The 14,659-nt window shown below is 34.4% G+C and overlaps 1 protein-coding gene and 1 long non-coding RNA gene across 3 annotated transcripts; one reads left to right on the forward strand and one right to left on the reverse strand.

Moving 5' to 3' along the window:
- Window positions 1–4,594: 4,594 nt before the first annotated feature.
- LOC139983306 (uncharacterized) lies at window positions 4,595–9,244 on the forward strand. 2 transcript variants are annotated; one of them, XR_011798603.1, is made up of 4 exons: window positions 4,595–4,997; window positions 8,441–8,573; window positions 8,849–8,885; window positions 9,106–9,231. It is a non-coding gene; the product is annotated as an uncharacterized lncRNA (long non-coding RNA). The 2 variants fall into 2 exon arrangements; XR_011798602.1 differs by lacking the exon at window positions 8,849–8,885 and having other exon boundaries at window positions 4,601–4,997; window positions 9,106–9,244.
- On the reverse strand, window positions 5,567–13,901 carry LOC139983305 (tyrosine-protein kinase CSK-like). The gene is made up of 11 exons (XM_071996765.1): window positions 13,512–13,901; window positions 12,909–12,942; window positions 12,736–12,797; window positions 11,619–11,786; window positions 11,192–11,302; window positions 10,124–10,287; window positions 9,396–9,515; window positions 9,138–9,246; window positions 8,426–8,522; window positions 7,730–7,811; window positions 5,567–7,377 (listed from the first exon to the last, which is right to left on the reverse strand). Exons 1-11 carry the CDS (start codon window positions 13,552–13,554, stop codon window positions 7,246–7,248), a joined length of 1,122 nt encoding a protein of 373 aa, XP_071852866.1. The 5' UTR covers window positions 13,555–13,901; the 3' UTR covers window positions 5,567–7,245.
- Between the last annotated feature and the right edge of the window lie 758 nt (window positions 13,902–14,659).

Consider the following 14,659-nt stretch of genomic DNA (forward strand, 5'->3'; position numbering starts at 1 on the left):
CTAAGCAACAGAGCAACCTTGGATGGCATTCGACATCAGTTGTCCTGAATACATTTTAAATAAATATAAACATGTCATTTGAGACCATATAATCTATTTTTCCCATTAAGTTTTGTAGTGCAACTGAGGCACTAGTCCGATGGGCTGTGTACTAAACTAAAAGGTCCAGTCACTTTTACTAGTGAACCTCAACTGTTTAAAGTGTCATTCCAAATACAAACAAAAAATAAGTTGTTGTGTTATAGGAATCAACCCTCGCTAGACTGAGAGCAGTGGTTGTTTAAGGTCTACGGCATATCAAAGTTAATTTTGTTCCTGAAGTTATCAAAACACAATACGGGGTATTTTTGGGGGAAATATCAAACAAAGTTCTTGAGAATCACTTTTTCCGAAACTACCTATAGTATCCGGTATGAGAATTTGTTACAACACTAGTGTGGCTTAGAATGGGACCGTATTGACATTTTTGTTTTCTTGCAAAAGTGATATAGATTAAATTCTATGTATATTAACTTTTTATCTCATGGTCTTGCTGGCTTGTATATCTCTGGCATTGCAACGAATAATGCTTGTTTTGGTGTAGGAAGTGTACATTTTTGTCAACACGTTTATGTCAAACAATGAGTTTAATTAAGTTCCTACAAAGCCTTGTGAACCCTCATGACTGTGTTAATGTTTTGATTGGCTTACCACAAATAACCCATTACAATAAAATGTATTCACCTTCAGAGTGACAAGAAAAATAATACGGCTTTAAAGGAATTCGATGGCGCTAGTTTGAAACAGGGTGTTTTTTAATATAAAATAATTATATGGCTATTAAAAGCATCCGTAGGTTCACTTTTAGGAGAATAGCGCCTCATCAGGCCACGTATTCAGTGGACGGTGGCTGCAAGCTTGCCGGTCGCAGAGATGTCACCACCTCTGGCCAAAGGCAAGGATTCACGCACGCCACCTAGCACGCTTCTGGTCGATTTAACCGACCCTCTGCGCATCCTCCCGGGTTCTTTTGCGACAACAAGGGAGACATGGCACGGGATCCTAGGCCACAAAAAGCACCATACTTACAGCCAATGGTATTATCGCCAGAGGCCTGTCTTGAACCCTAGCCACGATTTACACGACCGACGAGGAATGAGTCTTTCGTCACCCTCTTAACCACATCGGCCATCACATCAGCTAGTAATTTATATGGTTGAATTAATATATCAAGACTTCAGGGTCGACTACTGAAATAGAAAAAGAAATTTTAAACGTGTTTAACCAATTTACCATTGATGGATTCGAACTCAGTTCATCAGGGTTACCAGTCCACTGCTCTACCAACTGAGCCATTAGACGAGTTAACTTTCTCCGAGCTTGAATCGGTATTACTGGTTGGCTAAAATCTATTGGTAACAGTGAACGACACTGCCTTCAACGAAATCTCTATTCATCCTGTTTTACTCCCATTAGAACAACGAATATGAATATATGTATTAACAAGAGGCTTACGCTTGTCTTTTGTTACATTGCAGCAAGCAGTAAGAACGTCGCTTCCTTCCAAGACGTAAATGTACAATAGGCTTATGCCCCGATACTATCGACTACTTCGAAGCAAGCAGTAAAAGACAAACGAATTCCGTGAAATCTTCTTTTCACAAAAGGTTGCTTAAGATTATTCTCGCAAGAGAGGTCTTGCTGTAAGTTGTGTCCTTTTACAACTATATTCTATGCAGACGATCATGAACTGAAGTAAGCCTGAAATTTCAACAAACAATACCTATTCACATTTCAGTACCGTTTTGAATGAGAAAGGGACAATGCTCATTAAGTCAAAAACGATAACTCCGTACGACTAATCCTATTTAGCGATCTGAATGGCTCGAATTAGCACGGTTATTCGAAACCCGAAACATGATTCATCGGGTTTTTGAGCTTATGCAAGTAGATTTGGGAAACACGGGGATTGGAAATTGTTTATAGTCTGCAGTTACTTGATATGCTTATTGATCCTCTGAAACTGCAGCATTTGCGTGGATGGTCCCCCCCCCCCCCCCCGCCCAAAATGACTGTGTTCCACACATATACAGAAGTGTGTAGTTAGCTTAATACAAAATATTAGAATCATCTTTATAAATATCAAATTTTGGTCTATTAGAAGCCAACTTGATCACGTCGTTTACAATTATTGCATTTTGAAAGACTGAATGGTAATGAGGAAGGGACGGTGACGAGGACGGGGTTTGGATGTTTTTATAGCTTTTATATGTGCAATACAAGTCAACATTATGACATGGTCGACTACATCAATAGCTACAATCACTCATATAAAACATACTTTATAGGGGGCAATATCATCCCTTTCATGGTCATAGCTACCATCCCTTCACCGCCGCCCTCCTTCCCATACCATTTGCCGGTACGTTACTGAACCATGAACTATAGATCTCTATGACAATGAAATACCATTTGCATACATTTCCAATGAACAGAATAAAGATAAAGTTTCCTCCTTCTTCTGTTGATTTGAAATGAGGTGTTTGTATCGCCTCTCATATAGAGTATGGGTTTGAAAACTAATCCAAGACGCATCCAGAACTCTGCTTTACTTTCACTTCATCACCTGACCAAATTTATTAATGCAACTTATTTAATCTTATAAAAAAAAAACATCTTTGTTACAAAGTATTCTTTGAGCTGTTGAAAGTCTGAATCAAAAGGAAGGAATAAACCAATGAGAACATGTGAACTATAGAACATTCTTTGCATTTCTTTTTAAGTCATTAGAGGATAATAGATTACGTTGATCTAAGAATTATACTCCATTGAATGGTAGGAATGCTAAAAGAGAAATCGGTCTTGTAAGAAATTCCAACTGAAAATAAACACTCTATATGCAACCATAAGAGAGCTTTACATGCTGCTTGATTCTTTCTATGGATTTAAAATTAATGACATTAGATCGAAAGAAAGTGAATAATACAACCGTGGCCCACCTCTTTTAAATCTTTCAATTGCATTGGCAGGGTCTCACTAGTAGGGGATTCTCGCTAGCAGGGATCCTCCCATTGTGCGAATGAGTGAGGGGTAAACTAATGTACGTAACCATGGTATTAGTAACTGGTTGGCAGACCTCCTGATATCTTCTCCCCCCCCCCATACACACCCTCCCCTCCCCGTCTCCCCTCTCTCTCTCTGTACAACTATTCGTGTCAGTAGGCAAAAGTATGTTTTAAATGTGAACGAACGGATATTTGGTTGTTGTTGCTTTCTCTGAGATATTTCTCGTTTCCGAAATCAGACATGGATTCGGGTACTGTACCACCCTAGGGAACCGGTCATGACTTTTCGCCGAGTTGATAACAAAAAAACAATTGGATATCAGCAGCTGATATACTCAGTTCCTACGTACTAATGTCAACATGTTTATATATAGGACGTACCATAACATCGTGTTAATACACAACTGACGAAAGCGTAGGCAGAAACTCCCGCGCATCATATTTCCATACGATAGTAATATACTATGGAATTGCTGAGTAAATTTCAGCATGGGTTACACATGGGGTCGAACATTACTTACGGGCTGTGGTTGACTGGCCACACAGGCATTTGGGCATTGACCGGTGGGCCGGTAGGCTGAGGGGTTGGTAAAAATTACAGCCCATTTCAACAGTAGTTAATAGAATACTGTTGGGCTATGTAGAAATATATTTTTAACTGTGGGAATTAGCTCATGAAATCATCATGTTAGTTAGTCTGTTAGTTCGTAACAAAAGAACGTGCTATTAGCAACCCGTCCGTGCTAATGGATTTTAATTTAGTTTTTTTTTTTTCAATTTTTTTCAAGCATGTTGTCACAAAATGCTTGAAAAACTAAATAAAATCCAGTTTAAAACCAATATTTTTGTCTATTTTTGTTAACTTTTTTATCTCTCCTCAGTATAATTAAGTGCTGCTTCTGGAAAATTATTTTTGGGTCATTTTTAAAGGATTATTGTAACTTAAAAAAAAGAACTATAGCACAATTTTGCATCTTAACTTCAAAAACTTTCAAGGGGGAGGGACCCCTTCCCCAAGACGGCGATCACTAAGTAAGTAGCATATCAATGAATAATGGGCCGGTCTAGGTGTAAAATGCCTATGCATCAATTAGGAACTCGCAAAGGAAAAACAGGTAAGACAGCCCCCTCCCAATTTTAGTACATAAACATACGACATGTACTCGCGGTATAACATACAAAGTCGAATATTATTTCAATAATGTTTCAAATGTGACAAATATTGCACCATTTTGCATATAAGCATGCTGCCTTTTTCTTATCATATATTTTACTAAATTATTTACCGCCATCAGCTTAGCCTAACACCAGTAGCAATGCATATGATTCTTCTTCACATCTAAAACCAATCAATAATCAAACATCTCCTAAAATAAACATTACTACCAATATGTGTGAAATGATGATCAAACGTAATGGTAGCTGTCAGGTAGAGGGTAAGAGGGGGGCTTGTTCTGCCGGCTACGGGTAGTTCCTGAGTTCACAGCTTCATAGGTTAGAATAAGCATGGGTCAATGAATCATAAGGATACGACAGTCAGAAAACGCTCATTTGAAACACTATCCACGGTGATGATCATGAATTACCAACATCTAATATCAAATCTTCTCTTTTGGATAAGTGCTCTGAGAATCATGAGGCAGGCGTGCAATTGGCAGTTATATGAGGCTGTCGTGTAATTGTCAGTAATATCGTATATATCTCTCCCATTAACTTCAGGATATGTCGTAATAGCAATCGAACTGTCACTGTGTAACGACGATAAAGGAAGTTGTCTTCGACTACTGTAGCATTACGCAATCTATTTTTAGCCTCAGGCGTACAATACATATACCACAGCAGCAACAGTTGAAATGCTGTGCATTACATTCAACATATGTTAGTATGAATATAACGTAAGAAGTATGCAGTGAAGTAACGAAGACTAGGGTACTACTAGGTATACTCGTCAAGGTACTGTATTCGATCAAATTCGATGCTTTTCAAGATTTCCTTCTTTTCAATGACCATAAATCAACCACGTTTTGCTATTTATAATTTCTAGGACTGTCTTGCAATATCTGTAATATTTTAAAATCCTGTTTCATTATGTATTTGATATCGAATACTATAGTTATACTTAAGATATGCCATATGCTATTTGTGTTTTTTTCGCTTATTCTTTCGCGTAACTGGTGCTTTGTACAATTATATCTACATACAAATCATTTTAATAAATATGTTACATATTTTCTTCCATTTAAATATTTGTAGTACTTTCATTTATCCATACGTTAAGAAAATATCGGTTGAAAACGATTTATATTTATCTTTCTTTGATAGTTTTGAAAATTGACTGAAGCATGAAAGTGTGAGGGGTATTTCGACACTTGAAGCTTGTAATATCTAAAAGCGGATTTGTTGTTGAAAGGAAACATTATCCAAACTGGTGTTTAAACAAGAAAGACCACACAGACATTATCATCAATAATAATTAACAATTTGATCACATATTTATGACTATTTTATTGAAAACCAACCACATTTTATTCACGATCACTTAGGTGTGTAAGACCCCATTCTAAGGATAAGTACAACATAATATATAGGTAAAATAGTTTAAAAAGTATTAAAAACATAATTGTAAAATTAAACAAATTCCCACAGTATTATAATGCAAAGAGTTAGCAACTTAATAACCAACAGTATACACATCAGTTCCTTCAACATATCATTAGTAATGAATGGAAGTCATACGAAAAGGAGCAGGAGAGAGAGAAGTCATTTTATGTACATGAAATTTATGTTACTATATAGTGGGTCCCTTTAAAACAGCGAGCTGGAAATGACACTCTGATACATCACAATTAACGCTTTCCTTGCTAATTACAAGTTTAATTAAAGGGTCTCATTTGTTGAGAGTAATATTGAAATAAACATATAGTCCAATACACACACCATTGCAACATTGCCAAGTATTCTGTCCCTCACTTTAACCACTCATTAAGGTCGCCACAAAATGAAAGTGAAATAAATGGTAACAGCATAAGAGGCTATCGCACAACACATTTATTAACTAGCTTCACAGAAATAACCTCAATGCGCTTTACAAATATTCCCTTTATGACTTTCGATTGTGTTTTGACTGCCAGTCATTTTGATATGTCTGTAACAGTTTTTCACTACAACACAACGTTATATATACTCAGATACAGCTATCGTGCAGTATATTACAAGTTGAAACTATTAAATCATGAAATCATTTGGAAATTTCCCTGAACTTCTTGTCACTGTAAATACGAACTTCTCTTTTGTAAATCAAAACAAGAAACTGCATAGGATATTCAATATTTTAGAATAGAGAGTTATTTTTTTATATTAGCAAAACAAACTTACAAGATAAGTCACCTGCCCATGGAGTTTTCCACTTCTAATACTATTTGTGATGTAATTACATGAGTTACCTTTCCTTTACATTTCTATGTCTCAAACAGCAAAATGTTAAACTTGAAGCTCAGCTGCGTACTTATTAAGGAAACAACATATATATATATATATATATATACAAGTATTAGTGTTCGTGTCCACGTAGGGACTGTGAGAGTGACATTGATACATGTGCACTTGACAGCATATTCGGTGTGTAAAATGTACTTACATAGTTGTAATATGTAACCATAGTACATAATACGTGATTACGTATTATGGGTACATATTAAAACTATAGAACTACTACTATATAGGGTGCACAATTGATTAGCTTTTACCAAACTGTATAATATGTACACAAAAGCACAGACATGAAATTTCATGTAAGATTAGTAATGATAAGTACAACTGATTATGCTAATTATCAAAGCGAAAGCCTAATGTCATGATATACTGTGTAATAACCTCCAGTGTTCATTGTCATAGTATTCAAATAAGTGCATAACTCAATCCTTATGATATCGCAGTACAAGAATTAATGTGCACTTGATCTTTACATCCAATTGTTCATTGTCATAGTATTCAAAGAAGTGCATAACTAAATCCTTATGATATCGCAGTTCAAGTATCAATGTACACTTTATCTTTGCCATTAGTGTTCATTGTCCTCGTATTAAAACAAAAGTGGAGAAATGATTCCTTGTAATACCGCAGTACAAGTGTCAATGGACACGTTATCTTTGTCATTATCACAAGGTGTTAACAGTGTTCAAAGAAGTGCAGAAATGATTCGTTATGGTACTGCAGTATAAGTATCAGTGTACACTTCTCCCCCATCTTTATTATGTATTGTACTACTCTTCATAGAAGTGTACAAGTCCATACGTGGAATCTCGTAAGTATTATCAACTAATTTTTCGAAGATCTATAATGAGAGGAAAAGAAAGAAAGCGAAAAACAGTAAAATAAAAACAATTATTCAAATATGCGACTGTATTATGAAAATATCTGGAAGGGCATAGATATGTTAGGGAAAAAGCTGGCATAAAAGAAGATAAACTCCTATTATCCTTAATAAATTCAATAACATTAAAGAGATCGAGACGACAGGTTGTAGAACATAGACACCAATGCGTAAAGGAAGTCATTTATATGCCTGCTTTAAGTGTTATAAAACAATTGGATCATATAGAACAACGTTTTCTTACCGTTATGGGAAGAAAGTAATTTGAACAAATTAATTGCAAAAACAAACAAAAATTCCTAAACTAGTTTACCTCTTGATAAGATTCCCTGAGCTCTCGAATAGTCGGACGTTGAGGACAGACCTGGTGCCAGCACTGATATAACTGTTTATTTCTATTCGTATTAAACAAAACAAAATCACAAATTTAATATATACATGTATGCTATCTAACATAATAAGGTATATTGTTATAACAATGTCTTTCATATTATTTTATTCCATCATTTTTTTTTCGGTTAAGTAAGTAAATCAACTGTTTAATATAGAAAGATTTAGATTATGTTGCCATTGCGTGTTTTCAGTTACTTGATTTTGATCTTCCTTATTTCACTATATTTTTCCTTTAATATAAAAATAAATTCTTAACATTTTCAATGAGTCCTGTTAAGTTAATCTCATGTTGTAAAATATAATAAATATTTAACTCAAACTTCATTTCGTGACTTTGGTTTCTTAAAACTTCACGAGAGACCCTCAATTAAGGTTAACTGTTTTATCTTGAATTGTAACATTTACAACATTGGGAGGTTTTCTTCCTCAAATTGATATTTGAATACAATTGTGGTTTCTTAATATCTTGATTCGTTCGCTACATGAAGCCTGTGATGCTTCTTGTATTACAGATAATTAAAAATAAAAACAATGATAGGTATTGAAAACAATCATTAGAGAAAACAACAAGAGTTCTCGAAGTTGATTTATTTTTTGGCGTGGCATTGATGTTTACCTTATTTCTTCGTAGTGAGTAACCTGTGACTCTGAGGGTGCCCCACACTGTTCTTCGAAAGTAGGGCCATCTTCTGACCAGGGAAATGGTAGCTGGCCTTTGAAATGATAGAGAATATCAAATTTCAGCGATAATTTATGTTAACTTGGTACGGAGAAGCTATTTTCCATTTTATAACATATTTTTATGAATGATACTTCATAGTGTAGATGGAACTCAAAAATGAATCATTTTAACATTATTTTCATTTCCGTAAAATTGGTATCATCTCGCTTAGTTAAGACAGACACATCCGAATCGTTTTCTCAATATCAGAAAGGGAATGAACTCCCTAACTAAGGTAGAGAGAGATTATTGACATGAAAATCACTATTCCGTAGTTATCCATTCCATCCCATTTCATTTCCATTTTCATATTTACAGTTCATAAAACACAAATGACTAATGTAAATTTGACGAGGTACGTTCCCTCTACTTCGTTCTTCCTAAATCAGTCACATTTAAGGGATACCAATTCGATTTGTCAATTTTTAATTACATTGTGTATTATTTTCTTTTAAGTTATCTGATTATACAAATATCTCCAAAATACACAAAAAATATTGTATAGCAAGAGCAACTTTTCATTCATTGTGAATATCATAACTTATTCTTTTTCATATGATTCTTTTTTTACAAAGCGGAGATTCAGAATACGTTTCAAGTACTTTACCAGTAATTACTTCCCAAATGACACCAGCTGCAGCCCAGACATCACTAGGTTGCGAATATTCATTGCGATGCAGAGCTTCTGGTGGGAAATGATTCAACGAATACGGCACCTGGAGAGATAATAAAAGACAAGCTATAGTTAAGAATTCTATCGAGACTTTTTATATCGGTTAATTTTTGAGTGGTATTATAGATACTTTTACCATTACCGGTGATGTTACACGGCTTCATTATTACATCACGGGTATGTGACACGTACCTTAGTTTTTCGAAAGGTAGTGATTTTTGATGCATCTTCCGATAGACAGAAATCGTAAAGCTTGCATTGACCTTTCTCGATTCGTAATATTTTCTTGCTGGATAAGCCTGGATGTAGGAACTAGGGAGAGTACGAAGAAGAAACTTTAAAAACAATAAAGAATTTTACCATTGAGAACTGTATTTTTACATACTTAACTTGAGAAATATTATAAAGAATGTTCCGTGCAACGAATGTTTTAAAATGAGAGAAAGGATTAGCTATGTCAACAAGAATTATTAATATTTAGTGATTTTAAAGCCGATAGTTTAATCATGGATACATCCCTTACGAGCTTTAACTAACTTTAATATGTTATACATATTAAAAATGGAAATAATTGAGTAATTAATGTTTGCTTTACCTGAGTAATAAATTAATAAATGTTATGTTTACTTAATAAATGTTAAGCATTTTTGGATAAGGCCAAGTAGTGACTATTGCATATGCATATTTATTCCGTATCTTCTTAATAACTGACACACTATGCTATGGTTATTCTTTAAAGTATACAATCAATGTAAGACATATAAGAGAATTTCATGGTTGATTGGATATGGTAAACCAGACAAGATTATATAATATAAGTTAACATCTAGTTCTACATTTCTGTTGTAAAAAAATATATATTATAATGCTGAACCTGATAGATATGATTGTTCAATCACTTAAATTTATTGAAGACTTACTCCGTATGAATGAATAAGGTTTAATCCTTCTAGTAATCCAGCTATGATCCCCATCACCTCAGACAAGTACATAGTATTTTCAAATGTCTCTTGGCTGAATACCTTAACTAGCCAACTGTCGAGAGTCTCACAGGCAAAGTGTTCTTGTACTAAGTGAAGTTTAGCTTTAAGAAATACAAAAGTAATATAATTTATATCTTTGATAGAAAGGTATTGTAATTTGGTAAATTTTAAAGTTATCTTCTTTAATCCTCTTCTATTTATCAAATTTGCACAATCGGCTTAGACGTGGTTGAAAGCTAAGGGGGTTGACACCGACATCAATGCCATCGTTAGGTCATAATAATCGCTTTCTTATTTTATCATTTGCAAATAATTTAGCAAGCAGTATACAAAAAATTAATATGAAAACTTAAACCAAGGACAAATTCAACACGAGTAACAACTGAAACACGTATATTATTATTACTGGTGACTTTATGGAATTAAATTTTGGCCAACGTCATTTGTGCTTCAGCAACAAGTAGTCTGAATTTTTCATTAAGTTGCCATTTTCTGGTTTGTTTACTTCAATAATTTTAAACTAAAGACAAACCAGAACTTCTGTTGCAATCCCTCAGCCTGCCAGTAACATGTTTCCCCTACTACAGTGCCTGCACTGGAGAAATAATTAGGCAAAGGCATCTGACCCGATGAACTTAGTATTCTGAAATTAATCTTAGAATTGGCTTAGATGAGGTTGAAAAGCTAAGAGTGCTGACACCGAAACCAATGCCACCGTTATGTCATAATAAGCGTTTCCTTAATTTATCTTTTGCAAAATTCATCAACTGTACCAAATAACCATTTCAACAACGGTGGCGGGGAGACGAATATGTGGCTCGATGACGTCATATTTATACTTGATCAAGTCTTCAGCCTTGTGTTTGTAAAAACATTTAAGATGTGATATCTCCCACATGGAGTAACATGTTCATGACAGTTATCTCTACCAACTACATCAATGATGATGACATGGTCGTGTCTCCTTAAAATGTTAGAATTGATTTATATTTGTCCTGTACCTACCTTTCAGTATCCCAATTCCCTCAACTTTTACAAGGTATTTCGTTACTGGCAGGTCAAGGGTCCTTTTGACGAACTCATCCCAATGTATGTCTTTCCGTCGAAAAGCTTCATCTGCATCAATAAATTTTAAACATCAAATACTTCACAATAGCATTTTACTATTTCAGTTGACAGTTTCTTGCCTACTGAAGTATACAACAAATTGTAGGACATAATATACTGATTCATTACAATTGAAGTCATCAGCAAAACGTTTCGTTCTTTTTTGAAAACCTTGGAAAATACAAGATATTCTAGTTTATAACTATGATTAGAAACTATCAAACTTATCTTGTCATTATCTGTGGTTAACTTCATCATTGCAAATGTACAGGTTCCATTTAACATGTCGGAACCATACAGGGCAATATAAAGGATATGAATTTACCAGTGACGGTCGTCAGCACCACACATTTCTTTGTTCCTTTGTTGGCCGGTATTGTTCCCATCCACCTGCTATGCCACTGATCCAACTTAATATTCATGATAAAGCAAATGTCCTTATCTCCAAACACGCCTCTCTGTTTGGGACTTTCGTCAGTCGTGATGTAGTAATCTAAGAATGAACGAGAATATAAACCTGCTACATGTCTTTATATATTCTATATATATATATATATATATATATATATATATATATATATATATGTGTGTGTGTGTGTGCGTGTGTGTGTGTGTGTGTGTGTGTGTGTGTTGATACTAGTTGAGACTAGTGGAACACTAGTAGTTGTAACTCGGAGTTTCACGCGTTTTAGCGACCGTCAGACAACTCTGTTTGACGATCGCTAAACAACACATATTCCGCTCTGTCCACTGGACATAGAGCACTCTGCGCCAAGATAGACGCCAACCAACCAACTCTCTCTCTCTCTCTCTCTATATATATATATATATATATATATTTATATATATATATATGTGTGAGTGTGTGTGTGTGTGTTTCTTGAGCTATAAATAGAAGTTCAAGTGCGAACGTTACTTTCTGGTTGTTTTAACCTACTTGGCACAACATTGTGAAATTTAACATCTCCTTTACAAGAAAACAAAGATGGAGTAAAATACAACGCACGGTTTTAAACAAATAATCGCAAATCAAAGATATTAAGTAAAGAGATATTCCGGTGATACTAATGACACTTGCGTGGAAGAAACATACAAGTACTCGTTATTGTCGGGTAAAATTGTATATGTCAATCTAAATATATGTGGATATGGTTGTTGCAAGTTGATAGTACTGGTATTGCTAGATAAACGACTCCTTAACTCCTTAACTCTGTTATTCACAGAATTGTGCTTTCTTACCAAACATGTTGATTTGTTCTTGAATGTGATACCATTGTAAAATCATGTATTCTGAATAACAAAAACACCAATATGCCTGTAAACTTGCAACCAAAATATGGTTTCACCGACTGTATGAATTAACAATTTTACAAAGATTTTTAGAAACATTCAACTATGCCAAACAGAATATATTTCTAGTAGTGAGATGAGATGGTTCTTACTTTCTGACTCGTTGGAACCGTCAGAGACATTGCCATCACTTGGTATTTTGGGCAAATCAGGTCTGGAAGAGAATAAAGACAACTTATATAGATAAAGTCAATATGCATCATTCCGGCAGCTAACAGTAGGAATTATTGTGTCACGTTCAAGTTATGTACAAAACTGGTCTTACCTTACAGGAATGTTTGGTAGGGTTCTGTGTGAAACTAAAGTGACAAAGAACAAGGAGAAGTAATGTAGGAAGTGTGAATGTCGTTTTAGAAGAACACATCCCAAAATGTATACAACAATTTTTTTGGTATCAGAATTCAATATAGAAAAAAGCGAGACCACAAGGACAAAGCAAACATTAAAAACGAATGTTAAAACAAAAAATAAACGATCGGACGTAAATTACAGTTTACGTTAATGTTGCAGCTTGCCGACTAATAAATTAGAAATAAATGCCGACTTAGACATGTTAGTCACGTTAACGGCCTGAAGCTTATATCTTCGCAAGGTTCGATGTTTATATAAAACGTATTCAAATGTACCATATTGATATCACCAATGCATCTCTGTTGTATGTTTACATTGCTGCACTGATCATTGAAATATGCTATGATAACACAAGTTATAAGACCCATTCTCAAGATGCAGTCCCTGCGTTATTATATCATGGAACATTTTACAACTTGTCCTTCACTGTTAGCCACATGACAATTCCAAAGCAAAGATAACCCTTAAATATATTGAAAACAATGTTACTATATAAATAACATCATGTGAAATTTACTTGATTGTCTTGAAATTGATCCACCTCTTGTTGTATCCGTCATCTCAACGGTCGAGTTATCTGTTTTGGCACGTTCCCGATTCCTTAAATAGAACACAAATGAGAACTAGAGATAATATTTTTGGTGTTAAATGTTCAGTTTTAAATCTTTCAATGTATCACATCGGACAATGTTATTCAAAAAAAGTAATTCCTTTTCCTCAAAAGGAAAATATATATGTAAAATATTGACATATGCAGTACCATGAAGATGTTCTAAACTTCTCTTTTTTGTGTGAAAGTTTCAGTTGATTCTGTCAACTTGAGAATGAACATCATATTTCGGTGGACTTTGGGTTGTCAAGGGACATAACAAAGTTAATTAGATACATATTCATGATCATCTCAACAATACAACATAATTTCAAATGACAAATGAAATGTACACATCTTTATAAGGAACTATCCACAATTGGACGAAAATGTATATAAGCTAAGAGCTCGTCTCTAATTATATCTGTTCCAATGATACAATATATCCTTAGATTAAAGCTTAGATACTCGTCAAGGTGTGTGTAATAAACCTCTTATCATCTTAGATGTTGTTAGATTTCTCTACATAAACAATTTTGGGTTTTAGACTTATAGTGAGGTAGGAACAATTAGTCAATGGAAGCGCTTCATGACAAATATCAAACTACTAATTTATAACAGCGCGATGGTGTCGCCTCAATCATTTGAAAATTTAGAAGTATTGCATTTTCTCATCAGCATTCATGGCCCAAATAGTTCATGTTTGAGATTATGTGTGTGGTTCACTGTACAAATTATGTTTCAGAAACAGTTTGTTTTCTACTTAATAAGTTTGAACTTAATGTAAAAATTCAATGTACATTAACAGATTAACGAGTCAAACCGTACGTATTTTATTAATTACATAAACCTGCAATAAAACTAAAGTATTTGTATTCTTTCGACATCTCTGAGATGAAAAACTCAAACAATAGCCAATAATTATCATTGAAAGTCATAGGGAATAGAAACCGCTGAGGTAACAAATTTCTGTGAGCTTGACGATAATGCCATCACAAAGTAAAACCATTTCTATTCACTTAACTATACAGTTTATCAATTTCGTTGAAGGTATAAGTTGTTAGGACAAATGTTAT

This window comes from Apostichopus japonicus, chromosome 16 (genome assembly GCF_037975245.1).
Source record: "Apostichopus japonicus isolate 1M-3 chromosome 16, ASM3797524v1, whole genome shotgun sequence".
Lineage (NCBI taxonomy): Eukaryota > Metazoa > Echinodermata > Holothuroidea > Aspidochirotida > Stichopodidae > Apostichopus > Apostichopus japonicus.